General features: G+C 39.9%; 2 protein-coding genes across 3 annotated transcripts in view; one reads left to right on the top strand and one right to left on the bottom strand.

Annotated features, from left to right (window-relative positions):
* Positions 1-16530, bottom strand: nup43 (nucleoporin 43). Its single transcript, XM_061886258.1, has 8 exons — positions 15841-16530; positions 10264-10386; positions 7169-7246; positions 6889-7051; positions 5836-5971; positions 5612-5763; positions 471-587; positions 1-361 (listed from the first exon to the last, which is right to left on the bottom strand). The coding sequence occupies exons 1-8, from the start codon at positions 15958-15960 to the stop codon at positions 132-134; spliced, it is 1119 nt and encodes a 372-aa protein (XP_061742242.1). The 5' UTR covers positions 15961-16530; the 3' UTR covers positions 1-131.
* The window catches only part of pcmt (protein-L-isoaspartate (D-aspartate) O-methyltransferase), a 20440-nt gene continuing 13731 nt past the window's right edge, over positions 16149-22857 (top strand). Inside the window, exon 1 of one of the 2 annotated variants that reach the window (XR_009804114.1) lies at positions 16149-16473. Coding sequence is in view for 1 of the 2 variants with exons in the window: in XM_061886259.1 (XP_061742243.1) it covers positions 16308-16473 (166 nt within the window). In the remaining variant the exon portion in view is untranslated. The remainder of the gene's footprint in view (positions 16474-22857) is intronic. The other variant, XM_061886259.1, reaches the window with a different exon arrangement.

Consider the following 22857-nt stretch of genomic DNA (forward strand, 5'->3'; position numbering starts at 1 on the left):
CACTTTTAGTACTTTTTATTTTCCAAAATCACTCAATTGACATTTATACAAAACAAGGCAAAATATTTATATAGGAATTATTTATTCATGCACAATAATAATTACTTCTATGTGATAAGTTTGGAAATGGTTTAAACTGGGATCTGTCTGTTAACAAAAATGGCCTCTCCGTCAGTCCCGCACACAAGACACTGTCCAAGTACGTCCACACTGTTCACAGACAGCGTTTGACTCGGCAGCATGTGAGTTGTCTCCAGACGCCCTTTACTGGAGTCTCCGCTCAGCCAGGCATTAATGAGGGACTGGTTCCCTCCCGCTGGCGCCATTGCACTGCGGGATATCATGCTGTTGTTTCTACCACCTGAGAAAAACAATAAAAACACTATAAAACCCATCGTGCTCAAAGCTTGTTTTAATGGCTTTCTCACTCTGCAAACAATAACACAAAACATATTGACTGTTCCACTTGCCTTGCAAGAAGGAAGGCATGTCTGAAGGTGAAGATGTTTCCCAATGCAGCAGCGAGCCGTCCTCTGAGCAGGTGAACAGATGATCTGGGTTGGTTGGGTGGAAGTGTACTTCCCACACTGCAAAAACATAATTAAAACATGTCAGGAAGCAATTGAGGTAAAATGGGAGTGCATTACTGGGCGGCAACCAGAAGAGAGTGCTGTTTTTTAATCAGCTATGCCAGTGGTTCTCAAACATTTTTTTTTTTTAACCAAGTACCACCTCAGAAAACACTTGGGTCTTTAAGTATCACCATAATGACCAACATTAATTTAAAGTAGCGTAGTCGGACTGAATATTCATTAAAAGCAAGGTAGGTGTGGAGAGGCGGGGCCGGCAGTCAGACAGCGAGGCAGGGCAAGATGGCGGCGAGGGGGTGGGGACGGCGAGCGAGCGGCAAGGAGGGGCGCGCTGGGAGCGACGCCGCAATCAAGACCAGGTGCGTGGATCGCGCACCTGGGGACAATCAAGTAATCCTCTCACTGTATGAAAGGGCGACAGCCGTGAACGTCAGGGGGAAAGGCGGAGAAACGAGAAGGAGCCAGAGAGAAGCTGACGCTGAGCGAGAGAGGAAGAGAGCCAGAGGCAGACGACGACGCGGCGGAAAACTGGAAAGCGAACAGACGAGCGCGCGGAGAAGAGGAGCTGAAAAGCGACCTGCACTGAAGTTTTATTTGCAAAAATAAACAGTCACAACCCTGCTCAACAATGTTCCTATTTGGTGGTCCATGGAACCCGCACGACAGCGAGTCTGTCACAGAAGGGTTTTATTTAACAAGTATATTGAATATTTTTGGCCACTGTAACGTTCCACACAGTTTGAACAGTAACACTGTGTTTGAATATTTAAGAATGAAATGCCTAGAATATTATGAGAAATCTATGAGGGTGAAAAAAAACCTGGAATGTGTACAAATTATATATACAATTTACTCATAATCCATCAGGGAAATATAATGTAATGCCTATCTTTATTTAAAAAGTATGGATCAAAATACATACATACATCAAATCATATTATGGTCCCACAACAGAGTACAGATGATAGGTAGGCTATCGCATGCTCCCGCTACTCTATCGCTGTGTCTGTTTCACTTCCGGTTCACCATCGCTGTCTGTTTTACTTCCGGTTCACTGACATAGGAAAAAAACCTTTTGCGAGATCTCACAAAACATTCTTGTCGCTTTAGGGACTCCGTAAAAAAGAGACAAGAATATATTTTTTATAATCAAAAATATATATCAGTACTCTAAACATTTTCTAAGGAGAAAAATTAGGGCCAAAACGTTCATACTTAAAAAAAATAAACATTAAAACCGAGTTTTGATGTTCAGTAGATCAGTGTATTTAAAATAAAAATAAGCGCGGACATTTGTTTTCAACTCTGTGGTTCATTTTCATATCTTATGATTTTTTTCTCCCCAAATTAAAATCTTATTTTTTTTTACAGTTTACATTTGTTTCTAGTTTCAGGATTTAATAATTTTTTGGGGTTAAAATCTTGCCCAAATTTACTTGGGAGTGGGGGTTGGGGGTGGCATTAATGTAGAGGTGCATAGCCTCATGAGCGAACCAAACTTGAAACTTGTGTTTTTGATAATCAGAGGATTCACACAAACCCAAGTAAGCAACCTATAACAGCAAATTTGGTGCCACTGGCTTTATTTTGGTCTCATCGTACACAACTATGGTGCGTACATAGACGGCTGAATAAAGTGGAAAAGTGAATGAAACAGAAAGACATAAACATGCACAAACTGTGGGCTTTCTAACAGTATATCATTTTTACGATAAAATAATTACAGCTGTGGTCCGTTGGTAGGGAACATATGGCGTAGCCTATAAGAAGTGTGGAATTGAATTGTTTTAGTTCCTATGTTCCCTGTGTAGGGGAGACCCTCTTATTCTTTTTGCAAAGCTGTCTGTCATGATGTCATGCATCCCACACCAAGTCTCAAACTGGAAAAAAAAAGGATATGAATCTCAAAAAGAAAGATCTGAAACTGAAAGAAAAACTGCAAAAAATAAGATTTTTTAATCTGGGGGAAAAAAAGCTTAAATATCAAAAATTATGAAAGTGAAAAATTTAAATAGTCATCCCTCACCACATCTCGCTTCAAATATTGCGGCTTTTACCACAGCGCAGTTTTTTTTAAGGATTGTCTACCTTTTTCTCATTCTGAATGAAGTATTTTCAAGCATGAAAATGTTTAAATAAATAAAAAATATAAATACTGCAGTGGCAGTCCAACGATTCGTCGGCAATAAAATTTGTCGCAGACAAATTATTTTGTTCGTGACATTATAACTTGTGTTTTTCCGGAGGGACACGAGTCAGCACCGCCACTCACATCAATATCGCGGTTGAAAACATGTCAAGTGTGGGAATATTTCCTTCTATTTTTGTTAAAAATATGAATACCGTGCTCATTTTACAAAACAGATCTTGTTTTTTTGACACTATATCTGTGATACGTGAGCCTTTAAAGCGGAGGAATGTTGGACATCTGGAGGATGCAGTCGCCACTCCGTAACCCCGAATTTCCACTGAATGTGCGCCGGCGGACACTTTACGTTTTTATTTAAGTCAATGTGTTAATTTCCATTGCCCTCAGAACGTCATCGACATTGGGCTGGGCGATATGGCCCTTTTTAAATATCTTGATATTTTTAGGCCATGTCTCGATACATGATATATATCTCGATATTTTGCTTTAGCCTTGAATGAACACTTGATACATATAATCACAGCCGTATGATGATTCTATGTGTCTAGATTAAAACATTCTTGTTCATACTGCATTAATATATGCTACTTTTAAACTTTCATGCAGAGAGGGAAGTCACAATTAAGTCAATTGACCAAAACTGTATTTATTACAGTTATTAAGCAGTGCCACAAACATTCATGTAATTTCAAAACAGAAAGTGCAAGATTGTCAGACATTTTAAAACAATTAGTGCACTTTTGTGCATGATGTAACTAAGATGACATATCAAAACAACACTAAATTAAAGTGCATTTTTTTGTACAGAACACCACTACTATAGTTTAAAACAAATAAAGTGCACTTTTGTGCATAATGTCACACAAGATATTTCAATAAGTGTCACATAAAAATGAGCTGCATATCAAATAGTATATGTCCTACGGTGTTGATGTGGAAATAGTTGCTTCGGCATTTTGGTGTCTGCAGAGTTTCAAGCACTCTTCATTCTCTAGCGGGTGAATTTTCAAATGATGCTACAAATTAGCAGTGCTGCTACTTTTTGTAGCAACGCTTCCACTGCATAAATGTTCAACATATTCCCGCTTGAAGCCAAACTACAGCCAGACAATGCACCCTGTGCTGTTTTTCTTGGGAATTAATTATTCCTTCATTTGTTACCAGATTCGCACCTTTTCTCTCGTATTACCATTCGCAACACACCCTTAGCATTACAGCTAATGTTACCATGTCGTCACCTCTCCGCTCCGCGGGACTGTGTGACGTTGCACACGTGACATATGTAAGAAGGTGCGCTTGTTTTAAGTCTCTGTAAGGAGAGACAAGAAAGAGGGAGAAACGCATGCAGTTCAATGCCCGCAGCTAAAAGCAACTGCGTGAGGACGTATACTCGAATATCACGATATAGTCATTTTCTATATTGCACAGAGACAAACCCGCGAAATATCAAGTTTATCGATATATCGCCCCGCCCTACACCGACATGCCGTTGTCGTTTCGCATTTCAGTGCTAAATACACACAAAGCTTTTATTTTTGCCGGACGCTGCAACAAATTATTATAACATTTTGTAAAATCTGCCAGCATTGGACAGGAAGTCATGCACAAACAGAAAATAAAATATCCAATTTACTTTCAAAATAAAATACTCTTGTCTGTATTTTACCCTTTGAAAGGTCCTAATGGGAGGCGAGGGACATTAAGTCAGCTTGTCAAAGGTTTTCAGACTTAATTTCATCTTGTTGACACAAATGGATGAGGACCTGCTGATTCTGGCGGTCCAAAATCAAACAAAGTACAGGCATATCCCGGGCAGCTAATAGGGACACGGGGACCTGTGTCAAATATCAGCTGATACAAGACCAGAAAAGCAGGGGACTGATTGTGTGACATACTATTGCAAGCTAAAATGTTAGGGATTAATCAATGATACAATTATATGCATTGAGTCGAAAAATGGAGTCAATCAATAGTAGTATATCAGTGTGCAGCTTTTTAAACACATCACCAATAAATGCTTGTTTCTTTTTGAGCAAGTGAGTTTGTTGTTTTATATGTTGTTCTGCTATTTTGCATTTTTCCTGTCCTTACTTTTGAATGGGCAAGTTTAATAGTTACATTTTTGTAACAGCCTAATGTGCAGCATAGTTACAGTATAAACAAGTATTTATGAACAAATTGTTGTTTTTAAACACATACCTAAAAATATCTCAAGCTGAATTTAAAAATCGATGGCTAAATTAAAGCCACTGAATAAGTGTACGCTCTATAATCCGACTTTTCAACTATCAAAATAGTCGTTAGTTGCAGCCTTATACTGCAGCAGTATTGGCCGCTAGACGAGACCAATCCAATCAGAGCGCTCTGTTTAATATCGTGGCCACTAATTGGCTCTGCTTTAGGCATATCAGATTAAAAGACTGTAAAGGTGACTGAAGTGTGTTACTTCATGTCTAGAAGACCTTACAAAGTAAAAAAAAATATTTAGAAGGTTATACACACTTTTATGTTCTGGTTATGAAAATATTTGATTTAAAATAATGTGTTCCACGTTCATTTGTACTTGGAGGGATTAACAAGGGACAACTGTTAATCATTTGTTCAAAATAATTACCAGAGTGAATCATAATCGCATTTAACTTGGTAAAAAAATGTGTGCCCTTTTTTATTTATTTTGAATACACAGATGTATTTTTCAAAATTCAACATCAAAATTTATTTTTTCAAGTACAAAACTTTGGCCCTGATTTAGCCCCATAATTTTATACATACTCAAAAGGCACCGAAACATAAGCTAAATGAAATCAATCAATGTAATGTAATTTATATATTCAATAACAAAATGAAATATGAAAAAAAGAATAGGTCTTACTTTCGGCAGAGTGCGCCTCCATGAGTGAGAAGGGTGTGTTGCCTTGTCTCACATCCCAAACACACAGCATCCCATCCTGGCCTCCTGTGGCCACAATGTGCTGCTGGTTGGGATGTCTGTCCACGCAGTGTAATGGTACTCTGTCGCCTGACCTGAAACAATATATTGTATTAAAATGATGGGGAGGAGACAAAATCAAAAGTTTATGACAAATGAGATTTTACAGGGAAAGTATCTGTGAGGGGGAGCTGCCATGCTGTCTGAAATCCCACATCTTGAGTTGCCCGATGGAGTTTACCGTCAGGATCTCTGTTGTTCGCAGGTAAGTCACGGCGTGAATTGTGCTGCTATCTGCTTCCTCTGAAAATTGTTATCCATAACACAATTGTCAGCAGAGGTGGGAATCTTTGGGCACTCACGATTTGATTACTAGTAATTCAATTAAACAATCCATTATTGATGCATCTTTAATTTATGCATTATTATGCAGTCTTACATTTTGTTTCACTAAATAAGTGTTTATCACTTGCAAATAAAAAAAACAAATTCATTTGGAAGTAGAAACAGTTAAATTAATTCCCACATTTATCAAATTAATGAAAATGTGTGCAACACTGGACCGGCAATAAAGGAGCTGGTCGGATCTCTCGGTGAGGTGGCTCGCTGCAGTCCGCCAAATTTTAGTACTGTCTGCATTACTTTATCCATCCATTTTCTACCGCTTATTCCCTTTGGGGTGGCGGGGGGTGCTGGTGCCTATCTCAGCTACAATCGGGCGGGAGGAGGGGTACACCCTGGACAAGTCGCCACCTCATCACAGGGCCAACACAGATACACGGACAACATTCACACACAAGGGCCACTTTAGTGTTGCCAATCAACCTATCCCCAGGTGCATGTCTTTGGAGGTGGGAGGAAGCCAGAGTACCCGGAGGGAACCCACGCAGTGACGGGGAGAACATGCAAACTCCACACAGAAAGAACCCAGGACTACTCGGGACCTTCGTATTGTGAGGCAGACGCACTAACCCCTCTTCCACCGTGCTGCCCTGCATTACTTTATATTAAATGATAAATGGTTTGTACTTGTATAGCGCTTTTCTACCTTCAAGGTACTCCAAATAAATAAATCGATTATCGACGTTTAGTAATCGATTATACAACCGTCCATGTCTGAATTCCGATGCATCTAAAAATAGATTATTTCCCCCACGTCTTTTTGTAAGGGAGTAAAACTGGAATAGAACTAGAAAAAGCAAACATGATCTGAAGTGAACCTATGACCCGAACGATTCCTTCCTGGTCAGCTCGGTAGACGATAATCCTGCCGTCTTCACCGACTGTGACGATCTCAGGACTGCTGCACACCACGCCGGTGCAGGGAGCGCGGTCACAAGGATAATGATGGGCTCTTGGCCACTGGTGTGAAACCGAGAGAGCCTGGAGCCAACAAAAACAAAATATGTCACAACCAAAGTCATTACATTGTACATAGCAGAAAATCATTCAGTAAAAGTGTTTGTTTCCCCACATCTCGGATTACAGTACATTTAGTACCTGGTGGTTTTGGTTGTAGCGCAAAATGGTAACTCCTCCAGTTGACGAGGCTGTGACCACTCGATCTTGGTCCAGAAACTGCACAACGGAAAAAATTGTGATGAAATATGTCTGTATTACATCCCTTAATTCAGGGATGTCCGATGTGTGACACGGGGGTCATTTGCAGTTTTTTTTTGTAACGGCCTGCCACACATTCTTAAAAATACTCACAAAAAACATACAAACCCCGTTTCCACATGAATTGGGAAATTGTGTTAGATGTAAAAATAAACGGAATACATTGATTTGCAAATCCCTTTCAACCCATATTTAATAGAATGCACTACAAAGACAAGATATTTGATGTTCAAACTCATAAACTTTATTTATTTTTTGCAAATAATAATTAACTTAGAATTTCATGGCTGCAACACCTGCCAAAGTAGTTGGGAAAGGGCATGTTCACCACTGTGTTACATCACCTTTTCTTTAAACAACACTCAATAAACGTTTGGGAACTGAGGAAACCAATTGTTGAAGCTTTGAAAGTGGAATTCTTTCCTATTTTTGTTTTATGTAGAGCTTCAATCTTTCAACAGTCCGGGGCCTCCGCTGTCGTATTTTACGCTTCATAATGCTCCACACATTTTCGATGGGAGACAGGTCTGGACTGTAGGCGGGCCAGGAAAGTACCCACACTCTTTTTTTACGATGCCACGCCGTTGTAACACTTGTCTTGCTGAAATAAGCAGGGGCGTCCATGATAACGTTGCTTGGATGACAACATATGTTGCTCCAAAACCTGTATGGACCTTTCAGCATTAATGGTGCCTTCACAGATGTGTAAGTTACCCATGCATTGGACACTAATACACCCCCATACCATCACAAATGTTGGCTTTTGAACTTGGCCCCTATAACAATCCGAATGGTTATTTTCCTCTTTGTTCTGGAGGACACCACATCCTCTGTTTCCAAATATAATTTGAAACGTGGACCCGTCAGACCACAGAACACCTTTCCACTTTGCATCAGTCCATCTAAGGTGAGCTCGGGCCCAGCCAATCCGGCGGCGTTTCAGGATATTGTTGATAAATGGGTTTGGCTTTGCATAGTAGAGTTTTAACTTGCATTTACAGATGTAGCGACAAACTGTAGTCACTGACAGTGGTTTTATGAAGTGTTCCCGAGCCCATGTGATGATATCCTTTACACACTGATGTCTGTTTTTGATGCAGTACCGCCTGAGGGATCAAAAGTCAGTAATATCATCACTTACGTGCAGTGATTTCTCCAGATTCTCTGAACTTTTTGATGATTTTACGGTAAAATCCCTAAATTCCTTGCAATAGCTCGTTGAGAAATGTTGTTCTAAAACTGTTAGACAATTTGCTTACAAAGTGGTGAACCTCACCTCATTCTTCTTTGTGAATTACTTAGCATTTCATGGAAGCTGCTTTTATACCCAATCATGGCACCCACCTGTTCCCAATAGCCTGCACACCTGGTGGATGTTCCATATAAGTGTTTGATGAGCATTCCTCAACTTTATCAGTATTTATTGCCACCTTTTCCAACTTCTTAGTCACGTGTTGTAGGCATCAAATTCTAAAGTTAATGATTATTTGCAAAACAAAAAAAAAATGTTTATCAGTTTGAACATCAAATATGTTGTCTTTTTAGCATATTCAACTTAATATGGGTTGAAAATTATTTGCAAATCATTGTATTCCATTTATATTTACATCTAACACAATTTCCTAACTCATAAGGAAACAGGGTTTGTACAAAAAGTGGAATAATAAAGCAATCAGGTGTCAAGTAATTAGAAAAAGTTGAAATGTTGATGCAAAAAACAAATTCAAGATTTTTGTTGTCAAGCCAATAACGATACAGAAAACTTCCTACTTCTCAAGACCGTTATCAATAACTTACTTAGTTTGTGCAAACCTTTTTTGCGGCTGGCTTTGGGGAAACTTCTTTAGCAGCAGGTAAAGATCTAACGATAAACTGTCTTAATGATAACTGCGGATAAACTCTTGATGGGTAGTAGTACCGTTTAAAAAAAATTTAATTGGCAAAAAATGCGATTGATAGCCGCGCTTTTGATAAACTCACAGAAGGGCTGGTGCTGGCTTAAAAGCCTACTGAAACCCTACTACTGCCCACCACGCAGTCTGATAGTTTATACATCAATGAGGAAATATTAACATTGCAACACATGCCAATACGACCTTTTTAGTTCACTAAATTGCAATTTTTAATTTCCCGGGACTTTTTTCTTGAAAACGTCGCGTAAGGATGACGTGTACGCGTGACGTCACGGGCTGTTATGAATATGAGCGCTGCACACGCACACAGCTAAAAGTAGTCTGCTTTAACTGCATAATTACGCAGTATTTTGAAGATCTGTGTTGCTGAATCTTTTGCAAATATTAGGAGGACATTTTTAAGAAAAGAAAATCCAACTCAAGCAATCGCGATAAAAAGTGTGACATCATGCTCGCTGCAGCCTCTTTAGTCCGCAACATCGAGGAACAGAAAAGAGTCTCTAAACACGGGTACATTCTACAACAACACCAGATAAAAAAGCTAGATTTGTTGCTGGTTTTTTTAATTTAAAAAAAGTAATCAAAAGTCTTTAAACACTTGAAACAAGTCTCAAAAGCAACAACAATTTTAAACATGGCAAAATGATAAAAAAAAAAAAAAAATTAATACTAATTTATAATACCGAATATGTTTTTAAAAGTCTATGTATACATTTTGTGAGCCTTTTTAAAGAAAATCATATCATAGCAAATTCTGCATATTACTCAGTGACATCAATGTGACCAAGCCAATAACCACGCCCCCACCGCTACAAGTATCTTGGCAGTTTAGGGGAAACCCTGGTTTATTGAAAACACAAAGCAGGCCGTTTTTTTTTCTTAGAAAAATCTACATATTGTATTTGCTTTCAAAACATTTTTTTAATCAAAAACACATCATTTGATTTTTCATTGTACAGCACTCAGTGGAAAAATGTGGACACCCCCTTGCTTTAAATGCACCTTTTATACACATTCCTAAAATCCTATCATATAATATTTCATAACACTTTAGTGACTTACTTGAAGATCAAGAACATCTCCTTCATGTTTGTGTTGACACAAAAGCTCTGGATCGCCATCATATCCATCTTCCCCACCAGAAAGTTCATTATTCCCAATCGACCAAAGAGAAACTGTGTTGTCCTGTAAAATAAGGGTGTCATTGAACATGACATGACATTTTATTGCTGGTTGGCGATTGTGTAGCTGAGATAGGCACCAGCGCCCCCGCGACCCCAAAGGGAATAAACGGTAGGAAATGGATGGATGGATGGATGGATGGATGGATGGAATGCCAATTAAAACCAAGACCAGTTTTGCTGATACATCACATTTTTTTTCTAAATCATTGAATTATTTTGTGATTTAGCACTAAATTTTTTGGATTGTGATTATACAATAATTATGGTTAGGCAAATATACACAATATATAATATAAATTACCGGTATGTAAATTTGGCTGATGCTAGAAATGACATATTCTAGATGTGCGCTGCAAATTTAACAGCAACAAGTGAATGAGCAGATCTTCAACACACTGTAAAATTATTGCAGGCGGCTAACGTCCCTACACAGCACGAAGTTACTTCTTAAATCATTAATCCTCATCTTCATGGCGGCAAATAAACCATGTTTCTTACAATTACTACTATCACTGGTAGACAAGGAATAGCTAAACATGCTACACTACACACCGTAGAAGGATATGCTTGCCGCTAAGCTAAAGCTCTTGAATGTAAACAGGATGGACAGAGCGTTACAAATATTGACAGTAACAATACCAAGTATGGTATGAGTGTTTTGTCAATACTACAGTGGTAAAAATATATATATTTTGTCGTTGTTTACAGACTCAATGATTTGAATTAAAGTTAATAATATTAAATTAATTAAATATTTCATTGATATTGTATACCACCATCCAAATTTTGCCTGATTATATATGTTATCAAAAATGTAATATTTTAATGACTGATACCATAATATGTTACTGCATAGGTCAACTGCTAAATTAAGAGCCTTTTTCGTCACTCTACAGATTTTAGGCTGTATTGCCCAGATATAATTATAATATATAGTTTATAAACAATGATTTGCGAAAAATTTAATAATTATGTGCAGTGGTATCTCAGTTTATGTACGCCACACTTTTAATTAGATTAGATTTTTGACAAAAAAATGTGTCTGCTGGTAATATGGAAACACTGCTGATGGTGTGTTTGACTGAAAAAGCACCTGGAAGGAGAAACTGGAGAATTCCACTTTCCAAAGTAAATGCTGTACACTATTATGACATTACTTAAAAAAAAAACACTGTAGTTTTTAGAAGTACCTTCTATTGTATTTTTAAACAATATTTTGCATCTAAAAGTTTTGTTTTGTTTTTAAAAGGCATTTTACATGTGAAGTTTGTGCTCTGTGTATGTATGTGGGGGGAGGAGGTGTGGGGGCAAGTACCAATCAAAATAATTTCAATTAATTTCAATAGCAGACTTTGATTTGAGATACAAGTTAAGTTAACCAATTTAGCTCGTAAGATGATGTACTACTGTACCCATCCATTCATTTTCTACCGCTTCGCTCCCTTTTGGGGTCGCTGGAGCCTAGCTACTGTACATATACCAATAAAAACAAAAACACACACACATATTTGGAAAAATAGAAGAGGGCAGACCTGGGGATAGGTTGATTGGTAAAACTAATAATTTAGTGCAGTGGTATCTCGGTTTCTGTACGCCCCACTTTTGTTAGATTAGATTTTTGACGAAAAAATGTGTTTACTGCTAATATGGAAGCACTGCTGATGGTGTGTTTGACTGAAAAAGCACCTGGAAGGAGATACTGTAGAAGTCCACTTTCCAAGGTAAATGCTGTACACTATTTCTACATTACTTAAAAAAAAATACTGTGATTGTGAAAAGTACATTATGTTGTATTTGTAAACAATTCTTTGCATCTAAAAGTTTGTTTTTGTTTTTAAAAGGCATTTTACATGTGAAGTTTCTCTGTGTGTGTATGTGGTGGGCAAGCACCAATCAAAATGATTTCAATTCATTTCAATGGCAGACTGATTTGAGATACAGGTGTTTTAAGTTAACCATTTTAGCTAGTAAGATGATGTACTACTGTGCATATAACAATAACAAAAACACACATGCATATTTTGGAAAAATAGAAGGGGACAGAAAATCACAAGTTATCACATTAATATTGATCCGACAATGCTATCAATACTATCGACTTTTGAATGATTGATTGAGACTTTTATTGGTAGATTGTACAGTAAAGTACATATTCCATACAACTGACCACTAAATGGCAACACCCGAATACGTTTTTCAACTTGTTTAAAGGCCCACTGAAACCCACAACTACCGACCACGCAGTCCAATGGTTTATATATCAATGAAGAAATATTAACATTGCAACACATGGCAATACAGCCTTTTTAGTTTACTAAATTGCCATTTTAAATTTCCCGCAAAGTGTCGTGTTGAAAATGTCGCGGTATGATGACGCGTGCGTTTGACGTCACCGGTTGTAGCGGACATTATTTTCCAGCCCGATCCAAGCTATAAGTAGTCTGCTTTAATCGCATAATTACACAGTATTCTGGACATCTGTGTTGCTGAATCTTTTGCAATTTGATCAATTAATGGAGAAGTCAAAGTAGAAAGATGGAGGTGGGAAGCTTTTAGCCTTTAGCCACAAAAACACAGCCTGTGTTTCCTTGTTTAAAATTCCCAAAGATGAAGCTTTACTATGGATCAGAGCGGTCAAGCGAACATGTATCCCGACTACATGTCAACCGGCAGTTTTCGGTGAGAAATTTGTGGTAATAAGTCGCCTCTTACCGGAGACATCAGCAGAGCTTCCGTCCTGCTGCAGCTGCCGTGACTTCCCTCAGACTCTGGCCACACCCCTCTGACTTTCAGGTACTATTTAATCTCACTAAAACACTAGCAACACGATAGGCAGATAAGGGATTTTACAGAATTTGTCTAATGTGTCTAGTAACATCTGAATCGCTCCGACTGCAATCGCCTTTTTTTTTTTTTTTTTTTTAGTCCTTCATTTTAAATTTCCTCATCCACAAATCTTTCATCCTCGCTCAAATTAATGGAGGAATTGTTGTTTTCTCGGTCCGAATAGCTCTAGCTGCTGCTGGCTATGATTGTAAACAATGTGAGGAGCCCTACAACCGGTGACGTCACGCGCACATCGTCTGCTACTTCCGGTATAGGCAAGGCTTTAATAGCGTCCAAAAGTTGCAAACTTTATCGTCGATGTTCTCTACTAAATCCTTTCAGCAAAAAATATGGCAATATCGCAAAATGATCAAGTATGACACATAGAATGGACCTGCTTAACCCTGTTTAAATAAGAAAATCTCATTTCAGTAGGCCTTTAATATTGAATCCGACAATTCTATCAATACTACCGACTTTTGATTGATTGCTTGAGACTTTTACTAGTAGATTGCACAGCACAGTACATATTCCGTACAATTGACCACTAAATGGCAACATCCGAATACGTTTTTCAACGTGTTTAAGTCGGGGTCCACGTTAATAAATTCATGGTAAAGGGAACTATCCACCCATCCATTTTGGGGTCGCAGCAGCCTATCTCAGCTGCATTTGGGCGGAAGGCAGCGTACACCCTGGACAAGTTGCACTAAGGAACTAGATTTGTGGGGTTAATGTTGTAAGCATTCCACCAATCTCGCGCACTTTGCAAATTATACGTAATTTCCATTGTGCGCAAGCAATTTGCATATCGCAAGATGAGATTTAAGATGAGATTTTGTGGATGGTTTAGTCAGTAACCCTACATTATTATATTTTATAAATAGTAAACCAAGTTATGGTAGTAGCTTAGTCAGTTGTTTAGTCGTGGATGTACACTGTATAGTGGTTAGGGTTGGACTGATTTGAGGGCAATACTTGAATTATATTGTCCCGACTACAAATGAATAGATTTACATAAGTATTTAAAAAAATATTTTGACACAAAAACATGTATTTGCGCCCATTGATTTGCAAAATGTGCACCACACATTATTCAAATATATAGCTGGAAGCAATTTGCAAAAAGATTGCGCATTATACAAATTTGCAAAATGCGGTTGCGCGTTTTGCAAATTGCTCACATTGGTATTGTGCCTACAACAGGGGTCTGCAACCCCTGGCTCCGGAGGCGCATGCAGCTCTTTGATCACTCTGATGTCGCTCAGCTGCTAAATTGCCGACCCCAACGACTATTCCATGAGGTTTCCGGATTTTAGTGCCTCTCTCAGAAATCACCTGGGAATAACATTCTCCAATTTTCACCTGGACTACAATCGAGGGTGTGCAGTGATGGCAATGTCTTTAACCTCCTCTACAACATGTGATCGTGCCCACTTTTACATCACGCGATCTGCGTGTCGACTGGTCATTTTATGTTCAGCCTCTGTTAACACACGAAAGCGACTGCAACACATACTTAGTCAATAGCCATACAGGTTACACTGATTGTTGTAATATAAACAACTTTAACACTTTTACTAATATGCGCCACACTGTGAACCCACACCAAACAAGAATGACAAACACATTTTGGGAGAACATCGGTACTGTAACACAACATTAACACAAAAGAACAAATACCCAGAATTCCATGCATCCCTAATCTTATGGGCTACATTAGGACCAAACCCCGCCCCCTCCAGCCCCGCCCACCTCAACCGACGCTCGGGGGGGTGGGGAGATTTGGTGCTAGCGGGGTGTATAATGTAGCCCGGAAGAGTGGGATGCATGGGATTCTGGGCATTTGTTCTTTTGTGTTTATGTTGTGTTACAGTGTCGATGTTCTCCCAAAACGTGTTTGTCATTCTTGATTGGTGTGGATTCACAGTGTGGCGCATATCAATAAATCAATAAAGTACTATCTATCTATCTATATTAGTAAGAGTGTTAAAGTTGTTTATATCACAACCCTCAGTGAAACCTGTATGGCCGTTGAACAAGTATGCCTTGCAATCGTTTGCGTGTATCAGCAGGAGCCTTGTACGACATGTGTCTGGGCTGGCAAGCTGATTGGACGTGTTGTATAGGGCGTCAAAGGCAGCACCTTCATAGGTTGCCCTTATTATTGTTAGTCAAAGGCAGCACCTTCATAGGTTGCCCTTATTATTGTTAATCGAGGGAAATTCTGTCAACATTTGCGAGAATGGTTGATCTGACATTCGGTAGTCTCTCGGAATATTCAGGATGATTGGCAAGTGTGATGCTGTCAAGCGGCATTCATATAAAACTCGTGGACCCCACTATCATTAAATTTTGATTTTAAGGTGCGGGCCGCGTGTCTGAGACCCCAGTTTTATACATAGCACAAAGTAAAAAACAACTCTATGCAGTATTTTTTCATTTTAAATTTCAAAAGAGTTTTGTGGCTCCCATTGTTTTCTTTATTTTGTGAAACGGGTGAAAATAACTATTTGAGTGGTAAAGGTTGCCGACCCCTGGCCTACAACATTAACAAAAAAAATACATGAATTATAACGACTGAACATATATTGACATTTATTACAAATAAATCAACTAATATACTCGCCTCGTTATCCCAGGACCCAGAGGCAAAGACTTCAGCTTGTTGCAGGGACGAGTACGAAACTGGCCTCCATCTCGTTTTGCTTATTTTCTGAGACACGTACTTGGCACTAATGCCCTCCATCAAAGCCGGACTTATTTACGTTACAAACACTTTTATTTCAGGCTAGCTTAGCATTCAACGCCAAATATACGCGCCTGGTCCCTTACTACAGGAAATTACGTCACTACGGGCCAGAAAGCCCATTGGCTACAACCTCAACAAAAGAGTCACTATTAGCAAATATTAGCACGCCCCCAAGCGGGGACAGCCGCAACTACATCGGTAAATCTGCTAATCCAATGAGCTAGCGATATACAAATAACCTTGGAAAAGGCACATTTTTCGCAGTTTTATTCGTAGTCATATGACGCGACTTTGCATTAAACTGTGTCTGAAAGACAGGCAGCCAGATTGCTGATCCATCGTGGATGTCTAGTGACGTATCCGCTTCGGAGGTTGCCAGCTTCATAGGCAAGACATTTGGCGCAGGCGCGGCACTGACGGCTGCTGTCTACTTAGTCCGCAAAGTCTGCCTGATAATGGCGTGGAAATCAGGGGGAGCTAGCCACGCAGAGCTCGTCAACAACCTCCGCAGTAAGTCCGCATGCTTTGGGGGAAGCGACACGGAAACTCCGCCACTGTTTGAACGGCGAGCTAGCCGCTGTGCTAATCTAATTTGACATGCTGTAACCACCCCTTTCTCATGCCCGCCTCCGTAGTAAAGATGGGGGGGTAAAATACTACACAATGTCGTTCGAGGTCGCTAAAGCGTTTTTCGGCCGTGGAGTTGAGGTTTTCTAGCTTTACGTGTGTCATTTGGGACGTTGGCGAAGTTAGCATAGCATAGCATATAGCCAGAAAGGATATTAGCCATGTAGAATTCATAAATGACAAAGGCAGCTGGAAAAGAACTAATGTGTGTGTCTTCGAAGCACAGCATGTGACTTAAAGGCCTACTGAAATGAGATTTTCTTATTTAAACGGGGGCAACAGGTCAATTTTATGTGTCATACTTGATCATTTCGCGATATTGCCATATTTTTGCTGGAAGGATTTAGTAAAGAACATCAATGATAAAGTTCGCAACCTTTGGTCCTAAATAAAAAAAGCCTTGCCTGTACCGGAAGTAGCAGACGATGTGTGCGTGACCTCACGGGTTGTAGGGCTCTGTCACGCCAAATTTCTTCCCCATGTCATGCCAAATTTCTTCCCCCCTACAACCCCCCCGTTTACTTCCGGGGTCATGATTAATACAGACGTTTTGTTAACGCTATATTATAAAAATATAACGTTATATTATAAAAATGCAGACGTTTTGTTAACCCTATATTATAAAAATTAAAAAAACTATTTACAAACACAAGCTATGGGATGACGTAAGAGGAAACGTGACCCCGGAAGTAAACGTGTCATCCCATAGCTTGTGTTTGTAAATTGTTTTTTTTATTTTTTATTTTTTTCTATAATATAGCGTTAGCAAAACATCTGTATTTTTATAATATAGCGTTAACAAAATGTTTGTATTAATCATGACTCCGGAAGTAAATGGGGAGGGAATGTTTTTGTAGTGGGGAAGAAATTTGGCATGACACCCCCTACAAAAACCTTCCCCCCGGAAGACATTTGGCGTGACAGCCCCTCTAATTCCTGAAGGACCCCAATGAGGGCGTGATAATACCAAGTTATATGACTCTTAAGGGTTACAGCTGCAAAATTAGCAAAGCAAAAATAGCTCAAAGGTTAGCATGCTGGAGTGCTAATATATTTTCCTCACTGTTATTTTTCACCAATGACAATCAGCCAAATATAATGCTTTTAAAACAGGCACCTGTGTTGGCTGCTTTAAGCAAGTTATATGGCTCTTAAGGGTTACAGCTGCAAAAATAGCGAAGCAAAAATAGCTTGAAAGGTTAGCATGCTGGAATGCTAATATTTTTCCTCACCGTTATTTTTCACCAATGACAATCAGCCAATTATAATGCTTTTAAAACAGGCAGCTGTGTGGGCTGCTTTAAAGTTCTTCCACCCTTCTGGATCTGCCTCCCGGGAGCCTTTTGGCCATGGAGACCAGCTGCAGGGTCTCTGCCACACCGGAGTCGGTTTGGAGGGACTGGAGGAGATGCGGATGAGGGGACAGGGCTGCGGAGCTAGCACTGAGCGCTGGGACGGAGAGGCTTCGCGGTGTCTTGACTGGGTGAGCAGGTGTCGGACACCTCAGTCACCTTGGACGTATCCTCGCTCATCCATGCGGACTGGACACTGGCCGAGAGTGGAGTCGGCTGTCTTGGTTGCCTTGTTGGGTCTGCTTCTGTCTCTGGCCATGCTCCCTCCACCCCAGCAGACGATGGCGTGGAACACCGCAGAGGCCACCACAGTGGATATGTTTATTTTACTTTTTATTCATAGCTGTATGTAGAAGTGTCTGGTTGTATCTGCTGCTTTAATGTCTTTAATGTCCTCTGTGTTCTTTGATGTTTGATGTTTCCCTCTTACACACATGGAAGAGGGATGTGTACTATGGCTATGAGTTGTTGTTTTTTTCTTTTTCCCTTGGCCTCAGTCTGCACCCCCACTCCAGGGCCTAGGCTAAGACCGATTTTTAAATTTTATTTGAATCTTCTATTTTTTTTTTCTTAAGGTTGTACAAACTACATTCCCAGACACTGCTATTATAGTATGTTATTAATTCAAGAGAAGGCAAACAAGGGGTCCATCCATCCATTTTCTTCCGCTTATCTGAGGTCGGGTTGCGGGGGCAGCAGCCTAAGCAGGGAAGCCCAGACTTTCCTCTCCCCAGCCACTTCGTCCAGCTCCTCCCGGGGATCCCGGGGCGTTCCCGGGCCAGCCAGGAGACATAGTCTTTCCAAAGTGTCTTGGGTCTTTCCCGTGGCGTGCCAGGTGTTTGGGTGGCATCCTGACCAGATGTTTGAACAACCTCATCTGGCTCCTCTCGAAGTGGAGGAGCAGCGCCTTTACTTTGAGCTCCTCCGGGATGGCAGAGCTTCTCACACTATCTCTAAGGGAGAGCCCCGCCACCCGGCAGAGGAAACTCATTTCAGCCGCTTAAACCCGTGATCTTGTCCTTTCGGTCATGACCCAAAGCTCATGACCATAGGTGAGGGTGGGAACGTAGATCGACCGGTAAATGGAGAGTTTTGCCTTCCCGCTCAGCTCCTTCTTCACCACAACGGATCGATACAGCATCCGCATTACTGAAGACGCCGCACCGATCCGTTTGTCAATCTCAAGATCCACTCTTCCCTCACTCTTGAACAAGACTCAGATGTACTTGAACTCCTCCACTTGGGGCAGGGTTTTTCCTCCCAAACCCGGAGATGGCACTCCACCCTTTTCCGGGCGAGAACTATAGACTCGGACTTGGAAGTGCTGATTCTCATCGCAGTCGCTTCACACTCGGCTGCGAATTGATTCAGTGAGAGCTGAAGATCCTGCCCAGGTAGAGCCATCAGGACCACATCATCTGCAAAAAGCAGAGACCTAATCCTGCAGCCACCAAACCGGATCCCCTTAACGCCCTGACTGTGCCCTAGAAATTATGTCCATAAAAGTTATGAACAGAATCAGTGACAAAGGGCAGCCTTGGCGGAGTCCAACCCTCACTGGAAACGTGTTCGACTTACTGGCAAACAAGGGGTGCCAAATCTATTTGCGGCGGTCCAAATTTATCTGTGGCGGCCTGCCACAAATTCATGGGGGAATGGGCAACACTGGAGCGTCTTTGAATAGCACTTTAGCAGCCCACCTAACTTAAAAAACACATTAGATATCTTTGACCTGTGTTTTTGGAGTATGTTCTTAAAACCAGCAGTTATTCTCTTGAGTGTTTTTGCAGCATTTCTTTAATTGCAATACATATCAATTCCTGTTATAAGAGAATCTTTGACTCAAGTTTCTTTACTGTACGGAATTGTAACCACAAGCATCATTTGTAGACAGTCTCATTATAAAGTGTTTATGAGAGAGGGCAAACAAGTGGTGCTAAATGAATTTCCTGCGACAAATACATGGGAAGATGGGTAACACTGGTGCGTCTTTAAATTTTCCAGGTGGAATTCTTTCCCATTCTTGCTTGATGTACAGCTTAAGTAGTTCAACAGTCCGGGATCTCTGTTGTGGTATTTTTTAACGCTTCATAATTTGCCACACATTTTCAGTGGGAGACAGGTCTGAACTACAGGAAGGCCAGTCTAGTACCCGCACTCTTTAATGACAAAGCCACACTGTTGTAACACGTGGCGAATGCGGCTTGGTATGTCTTGCTGAAATAAGCAGGGGTGTCCATGAAAGACGTTGCTGGGATGGGAACATATGTTGCTCCAAAACCTGTATGTACCTTTCAGCATTAATGGTGCCTTCACAGATTTGTAAGTTACCCATGACTTGGGCACTAATACACCCCCATAGCATCACAGATGCTAGCTTTTGAACTATGGATTCGTCAGACCACACAATACTTTTCCGCTTTACATCAGTCCATCTTAGATGAGCTCGGACCCAGCGAAGCCGGTGGCTGCGTTTCTAGGTGTTGTTGATAAATACCGTTCGCTTTGCATAGTAGAGTTTTAACTTGCTCTTACAGATGTAGTGATGAACTGTAGTTACTGACAGGGATTTTCTGAAGTGTTCCTGAGCCCATGTGGTGATATCCTTTACACACTGTCTCTTTTTGATGCAGTACCGCCTGAGGGATTGAAGGTCTGTAATATAATCGCTTATGTGCAGTGATTTATCCAGATTCTCTGAACCTTTTGATGATATTACAGACCGTAGATGCTGAGATCCCTAAATTCCTTGCAATAGCTCGTTGAAATGTTGTTCTTAAACTATTTTACATTTTGCTCACGCATTTGATCACAAAGTGGTGACCCTAACCCCATCCTTGTTTGTGAATGACTGAGCATTTCATGGAAGCTGCTTTTATACCCAATCATGGCACCCACCTGTTCCCAATTAGCCTGTTTTCCTTTCGGATGTTCCAAATAAGTATATGATGAGAATTTCTCAACTTTCTCTGTCTTTTTTGCCACTTATGCCAGCTTTTTGGAAACATGTTGCAGGCAGCAAACTCCAAATGAGCTAATATTTGCCAACTATAACAAAAGTTTACCTGTTCAAGCGTTAAAGGTGCTATATGTAGTAATGTGGCCAGAAATGGTACTGCAATCACAGTCAAAGTTCTGTTGTTCCCTCCTATCATGACTGAGGTTGCCAGATACGCAGCTGAATCCAAATCCTACTCCAAAGAACTTCAAATGGTAATCGACGAGTCCTACGCTGAAGGTTTCTCTTGTTTGTTTCTTGCAAGAGGGTTTACTAAGTAATTATGCCAAATTTTACTAATGTCCATCAGCCAAATGTATTTGTAAAGTTATGCAGCAATATTTTTGTCGGACCACCATCAAATATTTATATATAATATATATCGCAATTCCCCCCCAAAACGGATGAACTCGCTGGAATATAAAGACAATATGACATACATCCATAAACCCTTATGCATATGCAAAAGTGCAATATATTTATCTGTACAGTAACATATTTTATATTTGCACCTTATTGCTTTTTTATCCTGCACTACCATGAGCTAATGCAGCGAAATTTCGTTCTTATCTGTACTGTAAAGTTCAAATTTGAACGACAATAAAAAGGAAGTCAAAGTCTAATAGGTGTACTTTGATGGCAAGCCAAGGCCAGCAGTAAAATTACCGCCACATTTCGTTCAGCATAACTCCATGTGGCATCCAACCTGACGCACTGCATTCTCTTCCATTTACGCACATCGAAAGAGCATCATACATTAATACAAAAGGGGGAAACGGTAGGATTAAATAAGCTTTGCTTCTTTCTACTCCTTTTCGGACATGATGTAAAGAGAAATGACATGAAATTATGTGTGATGTTTTATACTGTAAGTGTGTTATGTTCAAAATAAACCAAACTCAATCAATCACCATCTTTCCGTGCAGAGTACGATTCTATGAGCCAACCCACGTTATGCAAAAACCACGTTCCGCACAAATCATATAGCCTACTACAATGTCAGTACACTAAGTAGAAAATCACTACATGGAATGCATTATATTGTGCCAAGAAATAGTATATCTGCATATTGAGAACGAAATAGGCACTGACACTACCTATATGCACTTAGGTTGTATTTGTCGAAAATATACGTTTCCCTGTCAGTTGGATGACACATTGACATACGGGCCTATGGGCATGGGCGAGCATGGTAAACATTACACTAGGAGCTTAGCACCATCACACTAAGCATTTTTTGCACAAACATACTAGCTTTATTAGACAATATAGACTGTATTGGACAGTATAGTTAGATACAAAATGTCAATTTTCATTTATTACAAGTCATAAGAAAATATAAATGCTTGACTTACCTAACAAGGAGGAAATTAGCAAGTTTGGCGTCAGATGAAAAAATCTTCGCCTTCAATCATCTCCAAATCCTAATTTTGTTCCTGGCTTAGTCATGAATGGGTTGAGAATCGTAACAATGCCTTTTACATTTACTAAGGTCTGACATGTTTAGTAACTTTACCAGTGGCAGTAGCTAGACGAAGAGGGCGCTGCGTAACTGGCAACCTGGATGTGACACACTCACAGACTTTCTTATTGGTCAAACGGTGGAGGGCGGGGCTTTAAAATGAAAACAATAACAAGATTTCGGGGCTGTAAATCTAACTTAGAAATGAGCATATCCCGGCTGAACTACTGTTATCAGTTATAAAGATATTCGAAAAGAACATTATGTAAAGATATTCGAAAAGAACATTATGTATTAATACCTTTTGACATATCAAGGCCATTTAATAATGATTTGAAATTAAATTATTACATATGTCACCTTTTAAGTATCTTGTCTTTGCAGTCTATTCATTTCAATATAGGTTGAAAAGTATTTTAAAATAATTCTATTCTGTTTTTATTTAAGATTTACAC

This window comes from Nerophis ophidion, linkage group LG24 (genome assembly GCF_033978795.1).
Source record: "Nerophis ophidion isolate RoL-2023_Sa linkage group LG24, RoL_Noph_v1.0, whole genome shotgun sequence".
Taxonomy (NCBI): Eukaryota; Metazoa; Chordata; class Actinopteri; order Syngnathiformes; family Syngnathidae; genus Nerophis; species Nerophis ophidion.